Raw genomic sequence first — 20,225 nt, 5'->3', positions numbered from 1 at the left:
GTATTTGGTTCCTGCACATAATGAAAGAGAATCGTGTGTACTAGACCTAGCATTTTCGGGTAATTTTGTACCCGGTACCCGCCGCAATTTTCGAAGGCGGGTAACCGGTACCAAATACAAAAAAAAAAAAAAATGGTATTGAATTTGAATGCATTTTGAAATCATTAATAGACTATGACATGAATACAAATTATCAATTTTCATATTAAAAATAACAAAATATCTTGAATTTTTTTTTTTTTTTTTTTTTTTTTTTTTTTAGGTCAACCATGAATGATCCTAGCATTTAGGTCTAGGTCCAGGGACACTACAAAACCGAAAAAATAAAAACTTTAAAAAATTTTTTTTTTTTTTTTTTTTTTTTGAATTTGGTACCCGGGAGGTATTTCCTACCCGGTAATGTAATCTCAGGCGGGTACCCGTTTACCCGACCGAAAATGCCAGCCTTAGTGTGTACTGTGTAGTTGGTTCCTGCAAATGATGGGGGATCATGTGTTGTTGATTCCACCACATTGATGATGGGGGATCACATGTATTAAAGTCGCTGGGCGGGCGCTATAAATGTATGGGCGGTTAATGGAATGAACATGTACATGCATTATATTGTGCATCTGAAATAATGTGTGGGGCAGATCTGATTATAGTGATAAAGGCCCGGGGATAAAGGTTTTGTATTTTCAATTTGTATATCAACCGGGCACAAAAAGTACCCAAAGCAAGTAATTTTTGTCAGTGTCAAATGGACCCAAAGCAAGCATTGCATGTATGCGGTCGTTTTCCTACCCTAAGCAAGTATTTTACCGTTATGAGTCATAATGAACATAAAACTGCTGGTAGCAATCAGTCAAGACGCCTGAATAAAAACCAATGAAAAAGCACATATTTTGAGGAGTAAAAAAAAAAAAAAAATTGTTGTGTTGCATTTTTACAGATTTGTTCAAAAAATCAATGTTTTTCCTTTGAAATTAATATTTTATTGAAAGACTAGTCTTTAATTGATGTCTAACAGGTATCCAGAAGTCAAAATTGACAAATGTCCCCTAATTGAAGAAGCATTATTTAATATTTGAGGGGATTTTGAAAAAAATGAAGGTTTGGAAAAAAAAATCCGACCGTCCGCCCCAACTTATCCATTTTCCCACTTAAGGGCAACACAACAATATTTGTTTTTGGCCTAATTTCTCCCAGAATTTTACCTTCACTCAACGGAGTTAAAAGCTACCCTTTTCAAGTAACATGTAGTGCAATAAAGGTACACTTTTCCCCCATTTTTGCTGTCAAATTTGAGACCTAAAACGAGATAATCGCGTATCATGCCCAGCTGTAAAAAAGGACCCTTTTTTTACTTGCTTTTTTGTACGCTGTGATATACAACTTGAAATATACCCCCCCTCCCCTCCTCGGGTCATTAGCTTGGTTGGTACATGTAGAGCCTCAGGTTCCAATCATGGATGGTGCACTGGTCAGTGTATTTTTACGCTGGTATTTGTGTACATGTAGAGACTTGTGTTGAAAAGCATTTCTCATATAGTACTCAGTGATAAAAAAAAATTTTCTAAAAGTTTTTGTGTAAATCTTCCTTTTAAAAGATGCATTCTGGAGCAGAACATAATATAGGCACTGAAAGGGGGTACTACACCCTGGCCAATTTTGCGCCTATTTTTGCATTTTCCTCAAAAATTATAGTGCATTGGTGACAAGTAAGATATGTATATTATAGGGGCAAGGACTATAACTACTGCACTGAAAATTCAGCAACTCAAGGCAAGTAGTTATTGATTTATTGATCAAATATTGGTTTTCCCTCATTTTTGACTGTAACTCCACAACTGTTGTCTGTGCTGAGATAAAAATTTCCAGTGCAGTAATAATTTTTGAGCAAAATGCAAGAATAGGCACAAAATTGGGCAGGGGTGTAGTACCCCTTAAATGTGGTTATTGAGAAATAGTTTTTAACACTTACATGTAGTTTCCATACTGAGTAAATATGTGACTTAAAATTATAATTGTTAGATCTTGTGTCACAAAAGCTTTTGTAAAATATGTTGGATACTAAACTAAACATGTTTTGTTTTGCTGTCATTTTCTTTGGAAGGGGGGTAGGCTGGGGGTCATGGATATACTGGAGGAGTCATAATTTTTTACACCAAAATAATGGGGGGTTATAAAATTATTATAAGGGCTGGTTACTCTAAATTTTTACACACTACACACCCATTCTTTTAACCTTCAATCAAAATGTGTACACAATCATCAGTTAATGTAAAATCTTCACATGTTTCACACACACTCTTTCCACTTACGATCAAAATTTTTGTGCGTCCACGCACATTCTTTGCACTTGCAATCAAGTGTTTGCATGCTCTATTACTTACTCCAACAATAAATAATTTGGCTGTGTGAGTCTGTATGGGCAGAAGAGGGGTGTCATAAAATGTTTCAACTCGAGGGGGGGCTCATAAAAATTGTTCAGCCGGGGATGGGGAGGTCATAAAAATTGACTCCGGTCACCAATATATTCACGACTCCCCTTCAGAAGAAAATGACAGCCCCTAATATTTTGTAGCAACATTTGTGCAACTTGGTTAATTTTTTTCGCTGTTGTGCCCATCTTAAATACTAAAGCAGCTAAAATGTCCCGATATTGAAAACCTCAAAAGTAGCACTGCTTGACATAATTCTTTCATATTTGGAATTTATAGGTGCTGTCAAAGACAGTGTCACCGTGACCGTTGATGCTGTGGTGTACTTTAAGGTGTTCAACCCTGTGATGGCTGTTGTGAATGTGGAGAATTACCAGGGGTCAACGCGCTTATTGGCTGCTACCACTTTGCGTAATATTCTGGGTACCAAGGTATGTGAATGTGTAGAACAACAATATTCATGATGTCTTTAATGTGATTTTTCAGGTCCTTTCAAATGACAGTGTAACTGTGACCGTTGACGCTGTAGTATACTTCAGGGTATTTGATCCCGTTATGTCTGTCATTAATGTGGAGAATTACCATGATTCGACTCGATTGCTAGCTGCTACTACTCTGCGTAATATTCTAGGTACCAAGGTATGTTGGTGTGTGGAGTGTGTCTGTAAACTGGCTAACAAGGACTCACACATGATGATTGCTGTGTAGCAGCGGTAACGCAGGAACCACGAACGTCCATGGCATTAAAATGCGTTTTGAATTTTCAATTTCACCCTTGTTTTGGGAACTAGTGCACCTGCGGCTGTGAGAGCCCAGATGCTGTGAGTGCACAGGCATGATAGCGATACTGTTTGACCCCAGATGACCTTTGACCTATCAAGTTTAAGCCCAATAGGGCAAAGTTTAAATTTAGCCCCTACATGACCTTTGACCTCGGTTGACCTCAATTTTGTTTTACGCATATATTCCCCTCCTATCAAGGATTGCACCCACCACGTTTGAACCCGATAGGACAAAGTTTGAAATCCATGACCTTTGACCTTTGACCTCGGATGACCTCCATATAATGTTTTTCATGCTCCCCTCATACAAAGGTTTCGACCCACCACGTTTGAGCCCGATCGGACAAAGTTTGAAATTTGACCCCTCCGTAATGACCTTTGACCTCGGTTGACCGCGATTTTATTTCGCGCATTATAGTCCCCTCCTATCAAGGATTCCACCCACCAAGTTTGGGCCCGATCGGACAAAGTTTGAAATTTTGACCTTTGACCTCGACCTCCGATGACCTTCAAAACCACATGCCCAACATGCTTTTCCCGATACCTACCTATATCGCGAAATTTCAGCGCGATGCGTCAAAGCACGCGAAACGCATAGCCGGACAGACAGATAGATAGACAGATACAGCCCGCTTATTATTTTATTAGTACTAGTGCACCTGCAGCTGTAATGGCCCTGTAGCTATTAGGGCGCCAGCTGCATGATAGAGATACTGATTGACCCTTGATGACCCTTTTTGAGTTTATGACATGTTCCTGACATATCAATGATTCTTTTTACCATGTTTATGCCCAATTAGGCATACTCTAACATTTGACCCCATACAACCTTTGACCTTGAGTGACCTCGGTTCTATTTTGTTAATGCTCCCGTGATATGGAGAATCCTTTTAGCCAAATTGGGCGAAGTTTGAAATGTTGACCCGAGATGACCTTTGACCTCGGATGACCTTAATGTAATTTTTTTCATGCTCCCCTCATACTAAGGATTCCACCCACCAAGTTTGAGCCCGATAGGACAAAGTTTGAAATCCATGACCTTTGACCTTTAACCTCGGATGACCTCCATATAATGTTTTTCATGCTCCCTCCATCTGAAGGTTTCACCCACCAAGTTTGAGCCCGATTGGACAAAGTTTGAAATTTGACCCCTCCGTAATGACCTTTGACCTCGGTCGACCTCGATTTTATTTTGGGCATATATTCCCCTCGTATCAAGGATCCCACCCACCAAGTTTAGGCCCGATCGGACAAAGTTTGAAATTTTGACCTTTGACCTTGACCTCCGATGACCTTCAAAACTATCCGGTAAACAGCGCCCGCCTGATACCCATATAAACTGCTCCAAAAAAGAAACTTACCAGGTAAGAAATTTGTCTGTCAAATTCAAACGACAAATTGTGTTACACTAAATGGGATATGAGTGGAAGCAGTGTTAATTTACGTGAATTTTGACACCTCATTTGTTGCAAACGGATGAGTATTTTTGAAGTTATGCTTATTTAACCGAACCTATCCACTGGAATGAAAGTTGCACTCATACCACTTGAGATGGTTGGCAGTATACAGGTGTAATCTGTTTATTGTGTGAATTCATTGGGGCGGACCTGCAACTTTCAAATTTGATAGTAGGCTTGTTCAAATGAGCATAACTTCAAAAGTTTTGATCTGTTTGCGACAAATGAGGTGTCAAACTCGCGTAAATGTACACCTTCCACTCATATGCTATTCAGTATAATACGATTTGTCGTTTGAACTTGACAGACGAATTTCTTACCTGGTAAGTTACTTTTTGGGACCAGTTTATGTCTGAAATATCGGAACCATGCGTCAAAGCGGGGCGAAACGCATAGCCGGACAGACAGACAGACAACGGCTATTATTTTAGTAGTACTAGTGCACCTGCGGCTGTGAGAGCCCTGATGCTGTGAGAGAACTTATTGGGGTATGGGCGCTTATAGGGGTATGGGCACTTATTGGGGTGTGGGCACTTATTGGCGTATGGGCGCTTATAGAATTCATTTCCAGCAAGTTTGGGCCCGATCGGACAAAGTTTGAAATTTACAAATCATTTGCAGCAATGCATTCTGGGTAGACATTACAGTGCATTTCAAATTGGGCAGATAGCCAAAAGCTGAATGAAACCCGCTTGGGCAGCTTGAAACTTGTTGTAGATTGTCTACTGGATTCTTTTTATCCACTTGCTGCTTTGTATCCATGTGGGGTATTTTCCCCCATTTGACCTTTGACCTTGACCTCCGATGACCTTCAAAACGACATGGCCAACATGCTTTTCCCGATACCTACCTATATGCGAAATTTCAGCGCGATGCGTCGGAGCACGGCGAAACGCATAGCCGGACAGACAGACAGACAGATAGAGAGAGACCGCTTATTATTTTATTAGTACTAGTGCACCTGCGCGCTATGAGAGCTCAGATGCTGTGAGAGCACTGGCATGATAGCGATACTGTTTGACCCCAGATGACCTTTGAACTTGGATGACCTTGGTGCAATTTTTTCATGCTCCCCTCAGTCATACTGAAGGATTCCACCTATCAAGTTTAAGCCCAATATGGCAAAGTTTAAATTTAGCCCCTACATGACCTTTGACCTCGGTTGACCTCAATTTTGTTTTGCGCATATATTCCCCTCATATCACGGATTGCACCCACCAAGTTTGAACCCGATAGGACAAAGTTTGAAATCCATGACCTTTGACCTTTGACCTCGGATGACCTCCATATAATGTTTTTCATGCTCCCCTCATACGAAGGTTTGACCCACCAAGTTTGAACCCGATCGGACAACATTTGAAATTTGACCCCTCCGTAATGACCTTTGACCTCGGTTGACCTTGATTTTATTTCGCGCATTATATGCCCCTCCTATCAAGGATTCCACCCACCAAATTTGGGCCCGATTGGACAAAGTTTGAAATTTTGACCTTTGACCTTGACCTCCGATGACCCTCAAAACCACATGGCCAACATGCTTTTCCCGATACCTACCTATATAATGCAAAATTTCAGCGCGATGCGTCGAAGCACTGCGAAACGCATAGCCGGACAGACAGATAGACAGATACAGCCCGCTTATTATTTTATTAGTACTAGTGCACCTGCAGCTGTGAGAGCCCTGATGCTGTGAGAGCACTGGCATGATAGCGATACTGTTTGACCCCAGATGACCTTTGACCTCGGTGTAATTTTGTTCATGCTCCCCTCATACGAAGGATTCCACCTATCAAGTTTAAGCCCAATAGGGCAAAGTTTAATTTAGCCCCTACATGACCTTTGACCTCGGGTGACCTCAATTTTGTTTTGGGCAGTATTCTCCCCGCCTCAAGGATTCCACCCACCAAGTTTGAGCCCGATAGGACAAAGTTTGAAATCCATGACCTTTGGACCTTTGACCTCGGATGACCTCCATATAATGTTTTTCATGCTCCCCTCATACGAAGGTTTCGACCCACCAAGTTTGAGCCCGATTGGACAAAGTTTGAAATTTGACCCCCTCCGTAATGACCTTTGACCTCGGTTGACCTCGATTAAGTCGCGCATTATATTCCCCTCCTATCAAGGATTCCACCCACCCAGTTTGGGCCCGATCGGACAAAGTTTGAAATTTTGACCTTTGACCTTGACCTCCGATGACCTTCAAAACTACCCGGTAAACAGCGCACGCCCGATACCCATCTATGTGTGAAATATTGGAGCGATGCGTCGAGCGCGGCGGAACGCATAGCGGGATAGACAGACGGACAGACAGAGCACATTATTTTATTATAGTACTAGTGCACCTGCTGCTGTGAGAGCCCTGATGCTGTGAGAGCACTGGCATGATAGCGATACTGTTTGACCCAGATGACCTTTGACCTCGGATGACCTCGTTTTCATGCTCCCCTGATACGAAGGATTCCACCCACCAAGTTTAAGCCCAATAGGGCAAATAGTAAATTTAGCCCATAGATGACCTTTGACCTCGGTTGACCTCAATTTTGGTTTGCACATATATTCCCCTCATATCAAGGATTCCACCCACCAAGTTTGAGCCCGATAGGACAAAGTTTGAAATTCATGACCTTTGACCTTTAACCTCGGATGACCTCCATATAATGTTTTTCATGCTCTCCTCATACGAAGGATTCCACCCACCAAGTTTGAGCCGGATCGGACAAAGTTTGAAATTTGACCCCTCCGTAATGACCTTTGACCTCGGTTGACCTCGATTTTATTTCGGTCTTATATTCCCTCGTATCAAGGATTCCACCCGCCAAGTTTGAGCCCGATCGGACAAAGTTTGAAATTTTGACCTTTGACCTTGACCTCCGATGACCTTCAAAACCACATGGCCAACATGCTTTTCCCAATACCTATCTATATCCGAAATTTCAGCGCGATGCGCCGGCGCGTAAACGCATAGCCGGACAGACAGATAGACAGACAGACAGATAGACAGATAGATAGAGACCGCTTATTATTTTATTAGTATAGATAGACTAGTGCACCTGCGGCTGTGAGAGCCCAGATGCTGTGAGTGCACAGGCATGATAGCGATACTGTTTGACCCCAGATGACCTTTGACCTATCAAGTTTAAGCCCAATAGGGCAAAGTTTAAATGTAGCCCCTACATGACCTTTGACCTCGGTTGACCTCAATTTTGTTTTGCGCATATATTCCCCTCCTATCAAGGATTGCACCCACCACGTTTGAACCCGATAGGACAAAGTTTGAAATCCATGACCTTTGACCTTTGACCTCGGATGACCTCCATATAATGTTTTCAATGCTCCCCTCATACAAAGGTTTCGACCCACCACGTTTGAACCCGATCGGACAAAGTTTGAAATTTGACCCCTCCGTAATGACCTTTGACCTCGGTTGACCTCGATTTTATTTCGCGCATTATAGTCCCCTCCTATCAAGGATTCCACCCACCAAGTTTGGGCCCGATCGGACAAAGTTTGAAATTTTGACCTTTGACCTCGACCTCCGATGACCTTCAAAACCACATGCCCAACATGCTTTTCCCAATACCTACCTATATGCGAAATTTCAGCGCGATGCGTCGAAGCACGGCGAAACGCATAGCCGGACAGACAGATAGATAGACAGATACAGCCCGCTTATTATTTTAGTAGTACTAGTGCACCTGCGGCTGCGAGAGCCCAGATGCTGTGAGAGCACTGGCATGATAGCGATACTGTTTGACCCCAGATGACCTTTGAACTCGGATGACCTTGGTGCAATTTTTTCATGCTCCCCTCAGTCATACGAAGGATTCCACCTATCAAGTTTAAGCCCAATAGGGCAAAGTTTCAATTTAGCCCCTACATGACCTTTGACCCCGGTTGACCTCAATTTTGTTTTATGCGCATATATTCCCCTCAGTATCAAGGATTGCACCCACCAAGTTTGAACCCGATAGGACAAAGTTTGAAATCTTTGACCTTTGACCTCGGATGACCTCCATATAATGTTTTTCATGCTCCCCTCATACAAAGGTTTCGACCTACCAAGTTTGAGCCCGGTCGGACAAAGTTTGAAATTTGACCCCTCCCTAATGACCTTTGACCTCGGTTGACCTCGATTTTAGTTTATGCATTATATTCCCCTCCTATCAAGGATTCCACCCACCCGGTGGGCCCGATCGGACAAAGTTTGAAATTTTGACCTTTGACCTTGACCTCCGATGACCTTCAAAACCACATGGCCAACATGCTTTTCCCGATACCTACCTATATGCGAAATTTCAGCGTGATGCGTCGAAGCACGGCGAAACGCATAGCCGGACAGACAGATAGATAGACAGATAGACAGATACAGCCCGCTTATTATTTTATTAGTACTAGTGCACCTGCGGCTGTGAGAGCCCTGATGCTGTGAGAGCACTTATTGGGGTATGGGCGCTTATTGGGGTATGGGCGCTTATTGGGGTATGGGCACTTATTGGGGTGTGGGCGCTTATTGGCGTATGGGCGCTTATAGAATTCATTGGCAGCAAGTTTGGGCCCGATCGGACAAAGTTTGAAATGTACAAATCATTTGCAGCAATGCATTCTGGGTAGACATTACAGTGCATTTCAAATTGGGCAGATAGCCAAAAGCTGAATGACACCGGCTTGGGCAGCTTGAAACTTGTTGTAGATTGTCTACTGGATTCTTTTTATCCACTTGCTGCTTTGTATCCACGTGGGGTATTTTCCCCCATTTGACCTTTGACCTTGACCGCCGATGACCTTGAAAAGCACATGGCCAACATGCTTTTCCCGATACCTATCTATATGCGAAATGTCAGCGCGATGCGTCGAAGAACGGCGAAACGCATAGCCGGACAGACAGATAGATAGACAGATAGACAGACAGACAGACAGACAGATACAGCCCGCTTATTATTTTATTAGTATAGATAGATAGATAGATAGATTCCATATGAGGCTAAAAAATGTTTGGTTGCTCTCAGAGACTGACCCAAAATATCTAGAAATCGTCAGGGTTTTTTTTTCAATCACTTTTTTAGAAGAAACCTTAAATTTGGATAGTATCAAGGACATTTTATATTTGTTATTCACTCATTTTCATTTATCAATTGTGTATTTGATTAAAAAAAGAAGTATTTCCATTGAATTCTGTCCAAAAATGCACAATTTTTGTAAAATGATCAAGAATTGTCAATACTAGCCTTTTCAAAATGGAGGAAGAGCCCATGAAAAAAAAAGGATTGACCTACCAACCCTCCAAATTGGAAGGGCAACCAAACAATTTATTTTTTTTGGCCTAATTATATATGTGCGCAGCAAAGAATCTTACACCAGCAATGCTAAGACCAGCAATGATGGATTTTTCTAATTCTGATAAGTTGCATATGTTGTTCTCTTTTTTCATTTTATATTAGACATTAGCTGAGATGCTCAGTAATCGTGATACTGTGAGTGCAGAGATGCAGGCAAATTTGGATGTTGGCACCGACCCATGGGGGGTCAAAGTGGAACGTGTGGAAATGTAAGGAAATTGCAAATGTTACAAGCAGGGGCAATTCACATTCAAATGCAGTATCTGTCCCATCTAAAATTTCCCATTCAGGTAACCCCACTTGTAATTTACATGCCCTGTGTGGAAGATTAAGGTCATATCTTCCGTAGGGGGTGTATGGAAGATTATGGTCGTAAGGGTGTATGGATTTCCAACTGGTATAGCCTAATGAATGAATATTAGAATGCCTTAGTGAAATTGACAGTCAATCTTGACTTTTTCTTTCAAACTGGACTTATTCCTTTGAGCAATTACGCTGTAGAAGTGACGTAATTAATCAGATTAACTACCATAGCAATAGATGAATACAATTTTGACTATATCGCCCTGCACTACAACATTCACATGGTACCTATGCATTGAACCATAAATGTCAAAGAACAGGGATAAAGACCCCCTGGATCTTAGTTCTATAGAATATTTATATCATGCTGATCACTCACACCTGTAAGATAAGTATCTTTGAAAAGAGTGGTATTGTATTCAATCTATGATTGCAGACAGACACAAGTGATGATTGCAACCTGCCCGTAGTGCAGGGTGATCTATTCAAAAATTGTATTAATCTATTGCTATGGTTGTTAATGCGATTATTACGTCACTTCGTCACTAAAACGTCACTAAAGGTCAAATTTCAATCAATATTTACTGAATTTTGAGATGTTGTAAAGTAACCAGACTATAGAGAAGATACCTCACACTTCCCATAATGCATTTCTCCCATTTCAATTTTCTGTACTGATTTGCTATCTACATGTATTGCAACATGAGTCGATAGTGACAAAACGATGTCCCTCAATGAACAGAGCACATCCAGATCTTGCAGAATATGTTTATTTCTTGCCTATATCAACCCATGTTTAGCCAGTCTATTCTGAAAATGGAAGTAAAGGGAACCTGTTGAAAGTAATGGGAGGAAGTATTATTTGATGAAATGAGATGTATCATGTTGCAAAGGATTCTGGGAAGAGTTATATATCTTCTTGGTATTGGCCTTGAAGACTGAGAGTGTAACTCGGTATCCCCCCTTATGTATTCATTTGTGCTTGTTGAGTGTTAACTTGAAAGTTGACTTACTTAAGTTTGCTTATTCATTGTCGTTACAGTAAGGATGTACGTCTACCACTCCAACTGCAGCGTGCCATGGCAGCAGAAGCCGAAGCATCTAGGGAGGCCAGAGCTAAGGTAAATATATTATGCAAATATATGCATTTAGTAAATGCACACATACACATGCATAGTGAGTACACATAATGACTTCAACATGCATTTAGCTCACAAAGGTCATGTTTGAAGAGGACAAATCTAACATTGTTTATCATATTTATTCTACTTAAATCAAGGAATATTTTGTGTCTCAACCCAATCATCAATATTTTCTTCACAATTTTTTTTCTAAATACACAAAAAACACATTGCTGTGTGACCAATTGAAGGACATAATATAGAGTTCTTTGTTAGGCCAAAAAAAAGGAGAAAGTCGGTCTCAGACACCCACACGCATTGCTATGCCCCATTTTATTGCTATGGCCCATAAAATTATATTCAATTTTCTTCTGATATTTTCAGTATCGTATCAAACAAAACTATTCATTGTGTATGTATGTTAGTTGTTACTATATTTCTGTATATGAATATCAAAAAGTACATAAATATTGTGCCGTGACTGTAAAAAAAACCCGCATATCGCAGAGCTTTTTTTTTTTTTAGGCCATGTCTATGTTGAAACACCTCAAAATACACATATCTGGTGATTAAGAGTTATTTAGTAGTGTGGGTTGATTGTCCATAGCCATGGTATTGCCTGCAGGTAGCACCTTAGCAACGAAGGACATTTTTATTTGAACATCGTTGTTGGGCAGGAAAAACCTCCTATGTGTCATTGGCCCCTGAGCATGTTTCAAGTAAACCCTCTTATGTAACCTGTTGGCAGTTTTGTTTTAAACATGTTCAGGGGCCACAGGCACATAGGTTTTTTCTGCCCAACGACGACATGCAGTATTGGCACAAACACCCAAGTTGCACTTCAGTGAACTTGGAATGTCAGTTGACAACCCTATTTTTTTTGTGGTTTAACACTTCAAATTTTCTTGGGGTCTGACACCCCAAGTTAAATCCACATAATCAGAATCTGTTCGAAACTCCAAATTACCACCCAAATTTTATGACACCTCAAATTTTCAACCTTTGTCTGGACATGACTTATGTATTTATAGGATACTAAATAATTGACTTGATTGATTACATATCAAAGGTCATTTAGCTTCTTTATTACTTAATTGACCAATTATGACATTGTGGCATGATTGGGCTCATATATCAGATAATATTCACAACATCCCACATTACACTGCTAATGGGCCTTTTGCATCAGTTGAAGCAACACTGATTATAGGCTGTATTTAGGGTGCCCACATAAAAATTTGAAATCATCCTCTGGAGTTAATTTTTCTGCTAGGATTTTTGCTTCTGCAAAACATTGTAAAAATTTGTTGAATTGCCTGAATTTGTTGCGAAGATACAGCTAAATAACATTCCAAATACCCTCTAGTTTTCCAATTACTGCGGATTCTGTTGTAGCAGTCCATGTAGGCAGGGGTACACATCTTTTTCAGTGCACAATGTATTGTGGGATATTATGGGAACCTTCTGTTGTGTCAGATTTGATAAACAGCAGATAAAAACACTTCAGTCCTCATCTATTGATATGTTTACATGAAGCAATAAAAATGGTCGTACATGCAAAGATCTATAGTACATGATGCAATGCAATGAAGAAGATGAGAATGTTTGGTTTAAAATTAATTTATTTTTTGTTTGTACATTTGCACCTTGCAAAACTCCCAAAGTTACTTAATTTGGGTCAATTGTCAAATACTTCAATGATCAGAAAACTTTAAAAATCAGTGTTTTAACTTAAATGTGTACCCAACAACTCCCACCCCCGATTTTATAGGGATTTATAATGCTATTGTTGAAATTCAGTGGTGAATTAAAGGCACTATCACTAGTATCAGTGATTACTGCTACTGCACAGGACTCACCAGCAGTGGTACTACACTGGTACTTCACAGTACCGGCTACCAGCCAAGTACATTGCTGACGGTGTACCTGTGCAAATGGCCCAATAGGAATCTTGTAGTGGAAGTCTTCCATACCACTATAAGCCAGTGGAGTTTCTTACACCTTTCATCATTATTCCTGCTTGAAATGAACAGAAACCCTTCCTACCAGTTTCTGATATTATTTCAGCATTTTGGGTAAAAGGTAACAAAATTAAAGTTTGACAGAAATCATGCAGTATAATTTCAACCATGAATGTCAGAATTGAAATTGAATCTTATCTGTTTCCATCAATTTTCCCATAGGTTATCGCAGCGGAGGGAGAACAGAACGCTTCTCGCGCTCTCAAGGAAGCCGCTGACATCATGAATGAGTCGCCATCAGCTCTGCAACTCCGTTATCTGCAGACTCTCAACACCATTTCGGCTGAGAAGAATTCCACCATCATATTCCCACTGCCTATTGATATGCTTAAGGGTTTTGGCAGCAAGTAATCTAACAGGCATAGCTTGAGTCAAGCATCAAAATAATTGTTTTTTTATTACAAGGGCCACTAATCCGAAGCTTTCACACCAATATAGAAGTAGTGATGTAACAGGATAAATTACTATAGCGATAGGTGAACATTTTTTTTAATGTATTGCCCTGCACTAAACGGTGGCTGTAACTCTGCATCGCACCATTGATTATCAAAGAATAGGCATAATGACCTGGATCATAATTCTATGGAAATGTCATGTTATACAGAGTCCAGAGTTGTAACGAGTCACGTCATTTCATGGTCGAGTCGAGTCATTTCTTGCAATATCTCGAGTCGAGTCGAGTCAAATGACTCGAGTCACTGTACAATCTCTATGGGGAAAATTTGAATCTCGAGTCATGACTCGTTACAAGTCTGACAGAGTCCCATTATGTTTCACGCGCTCCTGTATGATTAGTTGCTGGATGATTGCACACATACATGATAGGTGAGTGCAGCCTACTTTTAGTGTAGGGCAATACATTCAAAAATTGTTTTGAATTGCTATGATAATGAATCATGTTACATCACTACTTCTACGGCGAATTAAGGTATGAATGAATTATCAACATGTTCATTATATAAAGAATCAAGACTTTTAGGTAAGTCAACAGAGAAGAAAAAAGGGTTCTACATGCCCGACTGACCCAGATTTTGTGTTTTTTTTATATGTTTATTCTTCTTCCGCTGTAATGAAAACCAGTTGTACTTTTTTTTGTCAATAAAAAATACAAAAAAAAAAATGAAAAATATGTTTTTTCAAATTTTATGTTGATTTTTCAAACTTTTGATGATTTTTTAGGGCCGGTCATTTAGCTGCTACCAAAAATTAATAAATAGTAAAAAAATCCTCACCGTCTGACCCTACTCGGCAAGTCCGTCCACCTGTAGACCTGTGTTGGATTTAAGTACCCCCTTAATTGAGGCAGCTGTTTCAAATTCACATCTGTGCAGTGTCTTTAAATGCATGCATTGGTACATCAGCGCTTTGAGCGAATGCTTGTGATTTGATATGCTTGTGATTTCACTGACTTTCCAATGTGATTAATATTATATTGTTGTTGTGCAACTCTTAGTGGATGCTATTGTCCCTCTGTTGACAAACTAGATATTGTGCTATTCCTGGAGAAATCCATACACCCCCTATGGAAGATGTATCTCCCACACAGGGGGTGTAGAGTTCAAATAGAGTCATCTATTCACTTCAGGGAGTGTAAATTTCAAATGGTGTCACCCATTAGTTATCCCATTTGAAATTCACCCTCCCTTTGCCATGGTGGGTCATGTTTCCATAAAGGCTGTATAGATTTCAACTGGAGTGGCACAGTTGGTGTCTTAAACTATGAGCGTTGCAAAAGTTTCGCATTGTAAGGTACATTGTTTTACTATTTCCCCATCATGAGCAACACAAAGAATGTCTCTGTTTAGTGTTCTTTAAAGGGATGAAAACATTTTTGCCCAGTCTTGGAGGGGGGGCAAGCAAGTATGGAGGTATCTTTTTGATATTACGCTGTAAAAAGGCCTTACAAAACAGAAGCAAAATGTTCTAGGGCTCTCATCCCATAATTAGACCATTTGAGGTTTTCAATTTGGGCCCTTAAATCTGGCGTAGGGGGGAAGAATTTTTGCCTGATGAAAGGCCAAAAGGGTTAGCAATTTTTAGCAGACTATTTTTGAATCCCCCTAATTAATGCACAGCCTCTAGTATTATCACATCCAAGACACTTTAAAAGTGTAACATTCTATTGAGAGGGTGGTCAGAAATAGATTTTGAAATTTTGATTATATATTTTTTCCCTCTTCATGCATCTTTCTATTCTTGTATATATTGAGTGCAAGATCACCTATTGTATTTGGCTGTTCCAGTTGACATCCTGCACCCCATGGACAATGTTACCTTAATCTTCCACACAGGAGGAAGTTCAAATGGAGTCGCCCATATTTGGTACCCGCATTTGAAATTCACACTCCATGTGTAGAAGATTAAGATCATGTCTTCCATACAGAGTGTATGGATTTCAACTGGAATAGCACATTATCTGTACTGGAACAAAAGCATGTACCATCATATTTGACCTACATGTAAATAATAGCCCACCAAGCTCTTAAGTACATTTTGCATAAAACTTTTTGTATGAAACAATTTTGTGGGCATTTTCTGTGCAAAACGATGATTACCACCTTCAGTTTGTCAGACAAAAGTCAAAATTATTCGGACTTTCTGTTTCTTTGATTTGACCAAGATTTGATTTAATTTAGTGAAGGAGAACTTAGATTATGAGGCCAGATATGTAGTAACAAGAAATGTCTTTAAAAAGACAACGCCATGGATAGTAAAAATGTATTCCATTACCAAATTTAGTATTCCAAAGTAGTATACCAAATGTAGTATTCCAAAGTAGTATTCGGAGCTGTCAACAGTTACTACTGTTTCTAAATTTAATTCTCGGACACAGGTGTATGTGCATGGGGTTTGGTCAATGCGTGTGCGTACCTTGCAGATGCTCTGACCTTAGCGACCGAATGCTTGGTAACAACATTATGTACCGTGATTGGTATGGGTTTTTAAGTTGTGTGTAGTTTACAAGATTCGCTTGTGACGCAGGTGTACATGCATGGCGTTTGGTCAATGTGTGTGCGTACCTCGCAGATGCTATGAACTTAGCAACTGACTGCTTTGAAGCAACATTATGTCCTGTGATTGTATGGGTTTTTTGAAATCTTGCATATAGTTTACAAGATTCGCTTGTGACGCACCTGCCTTCAAATATACATGTTGTGTCCGGGGATTCAAACTGCGAACAATGGTATTGATTTTGTACTGGTTTGACTAACAAAGTACTAAATGAATAATGAAAATGCTATTAATTGAATATAATACTTTTATGTATGAAAGTGTGTAAATATGTATGGAAAAATTTATTTAGAATGTATTTAGAATACTGAAAAATATTTTCAAACGTTGGCAGCTCTGCTTTATAAAGGTAAATAATAATAATAATACATTAAAACCACCGTTGTTCCAGTATTTTTAGGACACATGTAAAAAAAGCACTCAATTTTTTATTAATCTATTGTTAATACTTGTACATCTAGTGTTTTTACATTACTATGTATATATGTTAAATAGATATAGCCTATATATATGACTACATGTAGTAAGTAATATTTACTTGGCGCATAAGTTTGGATCAAACCCTTCAGCAATTATTCCAGGTTTAAACATTTCTGTGGTAGAGTAGGGCTCAGGGGTGGGGGTAAATAATGCAGAACTAGTAGCACACATTGGTGTAGATTTGTTTTTCATATGAGGGGATGGAGGTTGGTGTAGGATTCGTGAAGCCATGTGATTGGAGCATCTTTCGGTCCCACAATAATGTATCTTCAGGTACACCCCATCAATCCGAAGTCCTGTCAGTCCGCTCCACCGCTAGTCCGAAACGCTAACCCTAACCCTAAGCCTAACCCTAAACCTGGCCCTTACCCTAAAAATTCAGACTAGCGGTGGTTCGGACTGACAGGGAGACCCTGTACCTTCCTGGAACAAATGCGCTCACAAATTGTCAAGCTAACAATTTCAAATATGAGGTTAATATGGTCAAAAACACATGCATATAACACGTGGGAGGTTATTGCAAGGACACCCCTTGTTGAATATTGGAGGGGGTTACCTAGAAGAGTGTCCCATTCATTTCTTCTGACCAAAGACTTATCATAAAGACTTTTTATCACTTCAGTGTGAAAACAACTTCTGGTGGATATGGGTATGGTGTCTCAATCTCTGGAGCACGCGATATCGCACCGCGCGTATGCGATGTCGCACCGCGCGAACGCGATAGCACGCGGACGGACGGACACTCTGTGATTAGTATTATGATATTTAATAATAGTTGATGACAGCTACTTATTGACGTCTCATTTATTTGCATGCATGATTTTGTAATAAGATACCATGTAAGCTGTGTGAATACACTCATCACTGATGAGTCATCAGGCACTACAAAGAATATGCTGAAGGGTTTGTGAAAAACTGTAGTCACTTTGTGTGTGTGTGAGGTGACCCACTGGATGTGAGATTCTTGATATAGCAACGGGTCATCCTGTAGGTTTTAGAGTATTTTTTGAAACCATTAATAAAATAAAAGTTGGGGTCCATGGGTGGTGAATTTTGAGCAGAAAGCTACAAAAGGTTCAAGAGTGGTTCTTGGTCAATTTGGGTGTCAAAGGTCTTCAAATCTGGCATTAAAGTGTAACACAGGCATCAAATTTTTAAAGTAGGTCTATTTTGGTTTAAAATTAGACCAAAGTGTCCTCAGGATCAGTGGTGATGCCAGGAATTGGTTGGAAGTGAAATACAGGGGGGTCAAAAACAACAAAAATTGCCACAAAAAGTGGACATTTTCGTAATTTTGGGTTTTTACTGGAGGGGAGGGCAAGACAAATATGTGGGGGAAAATGCCCCACCCCGTAGTGTCGCTATACTGCTCAGGATTCAGAAAAAGTATACTTGGACTTTCTAGCGATGTACTGTTCTCAAGAGATAGGAAATGGGTCAAATTTTAGGGTCTTGATACAGATGTCAGCACCTCCCCCCCTCCTTGACCAAGAATCACTCTTAAACTTTTTGTGGCTCTCTGTGTAGACCCTAATGTTTTGTAGAGGTTTTTTGGCGGCTGGACCCCAACTGCACTACCAGATTCCTAATGCTGCCGACCTTAGAGGTACACTGCTGCCAGCTACTTCATTGGCACTCCAGAGCACCTGCATGTGTACTCATATCAGAATCACATGTTCAGTACACACACTGGTACTGGATTGGTACTGCACTGGTACTGGACAGCATAGTACCTATTAGGGTCTGCAGCAATAGGAGTCAGGTTGTGTATATTGCAATTATCTTGATGTTAAAACACAAGTTACCAGAATTTGTATTGTTTGACAAAAAAGTATTTGAGTGCCTGTTTGTACCTATGTGCTTTCCAAGTTTCTGTCTTAAATTAATAACAATGATATTATCTACCATAAAAACATGCATAATTTATTTTATGTTCTGGAATGATTGGTTGTTAAATTTTGGTACTGGTAGTTCAAATTTTGGATTTTTTAAAAACTAAATACTACAAAAACATTGAAAAATTTTTTGAATTATATAAAAATGTTTGAAGGTGCATTGTTATTACTAAAAAATTATTTCTTAACTTAGTGATAAATATTTTTGAATTAATAAACTTATAGTAATAGACTGTCAATAAAATCAACTCAAATGCAGTGAAACCAAAGATTATAGAATGTTTTTCCATTACATGTTTGCAAACGAGATAAAATCTGAGACGCATATAAGTATATAACAATAATAATTATAATTGGTAGTTATTATTATTTTGTAAATTAAATCTAATGCTGGAACTAAAATTTGCAACTCACTTTCCTACGTTGCGTCCGATAACTTCAGACTTCATCAGGCATCTGATTGATGATGTTGTAATGACGTCAGATGTTGTGACGTCAGACGCAATGTAGCAAAGCGAGTTGCAACTTTTAGTTCCAGTATTTTATTTTATTTACAAAATAATGTTTTGAACTACTGGATGAATAATCTAGACCAAGATGATAATTAGTTATATTCGTCTCAGATAAAATTAGACTTTGTGTCTACAATAAGAATTTCATTTGAATAAACACAACAATACAAGATTGTATTTCAACAAGCATGGTCCAATCTGTTCATGTTCTGTTTTCTAGCATTGGGACCTACCATTAAAGCAGTATTTCGTGATCCTAGCATCTTCTTTTTATGACACTTCAGTAGATACCGACAACAAAGCTTATTCCCAAAATTTCAGTTGATTCCAATTTTTTGCATTTGCTAGTTATGCATGATTATGTGTATTACGCTGCTCCATAGGCCACTGTTGTAATTTCGTTCTGATACACCAAATTCAAATTTGCTAAATAAATTAATCTGCAAGAATTTTTTGTACATAAAGATTATGTAGCTAGAGGTTTCCAGTATAAAAATCTCAACTTTTTTTGAGAAAAGTATGAGGCTGTAGATCACTAAATGCCCTTTTAAACAATGTTTCCATATTTTGAATTGTCTAGCTCCAGTGGTTTTGATATGAGAAGCAAAAATGTGTACACCAATGCCCTAATTAAAGGATAGTACATACGTACGGTATGCTGACGGTGTGGTTACCACAGTTCACCACATTTTTGTTCACTTCATCTAAACGAAACATGAGCTTTCTTATGATACCAAAATCCAGTTTTGATGAAGAGAAAATGGGGACGAGGCTGTCGATTGGACCACACCCCTTTAAATGGACAAAATGTGAGCAGGGCGAAAATACTGATCAACAAATCATGTTTACCAATCGGGAGTGAGTTGGTATATGTACGCAT

At 39.5% G+C, this 20,225-nt stretch overlaps 1 protein-coding gene and 1 long non-coding RNA gene across 2 annotated transcripts in view; both read left to right on the top strand.

Annotated features, from left to right (window-relative positions):
* LOC140164485 (uncharacterized) overlaps positions 1-19,531 on the top strand; it is a 30,908-nt gene extending 11,377 nt beyond the window's left edge. The window contains exon 2 of the long non-coding RNA XR_011860534.1: positions 15,315-19,531. This is a non-coding gene — a long non-coding RNA (uncharacterized lncRNA). The remainder of the gene's footprint in view (positions 1-15,314) is intronic.
* Positions 766-16,102, top strand: LOC140164484 (band 7 protein AGAP004871-like). The gene is made up of 5 exons (XM_072187767.1): positions 766-792; positions 2,910-3,062; positions 10,104-10,210; positions 11,347-11,425; positions 13,609-16,102. Exons 1-5 carry the CDS (start codon positions 766-768, stop codon positions 13,795-13,797), a joined length of 555 nt encoding a protein of 184 aa, XP_072043868.1. The 3' UTR covers positions 13,798-16,102.
* Positions 19,532-20,225: the final 694 nt, after the last annotated feature.

Source organism: Amphiura filiformis, chromosome 11 (assembly GCF_039555335.1).
Source record: "Amphiura filiformis chromosome 11, Afil_fr2py, whole genome shotgun sequence".
In the NCBI taxonomy this organism is placed as follows: Eukaryota; Metazoa; Echinodermata; class Ophiuroidea; order Amphilepidida; family Amphiuridae; genus Amphiura; species Amphiura filiformis.
The sequence above is the reverse complement of the archived record's forward strand: the minus strand, read 5'-3'. Positions and strand labels throughout refer to the sequence as shown.

Bases quoted from the DNA above. Each gene is read 5' to 3' on its own strand.
- LOC140164484 (XM_072187767.1), top strand. From the start codon at position 766: ATGCGGTCGTTTTCCTACCCTAAGCAA. The intron at 10,211-11,346 runs GTAAGGAAATTG...TTGTCGTTACAG, and splicing joins AAAGTGGAACGTGTGGAAAT to TAAGGATGTACGTCTACCAC. The intron at 11,426-13,608 runs GTAAATATATTA...ATTTTCCCATAG, and splicing joins CTAGGGAGGCCAGAGCTAAG to GTTATCGCAGCGGAGGGAGA.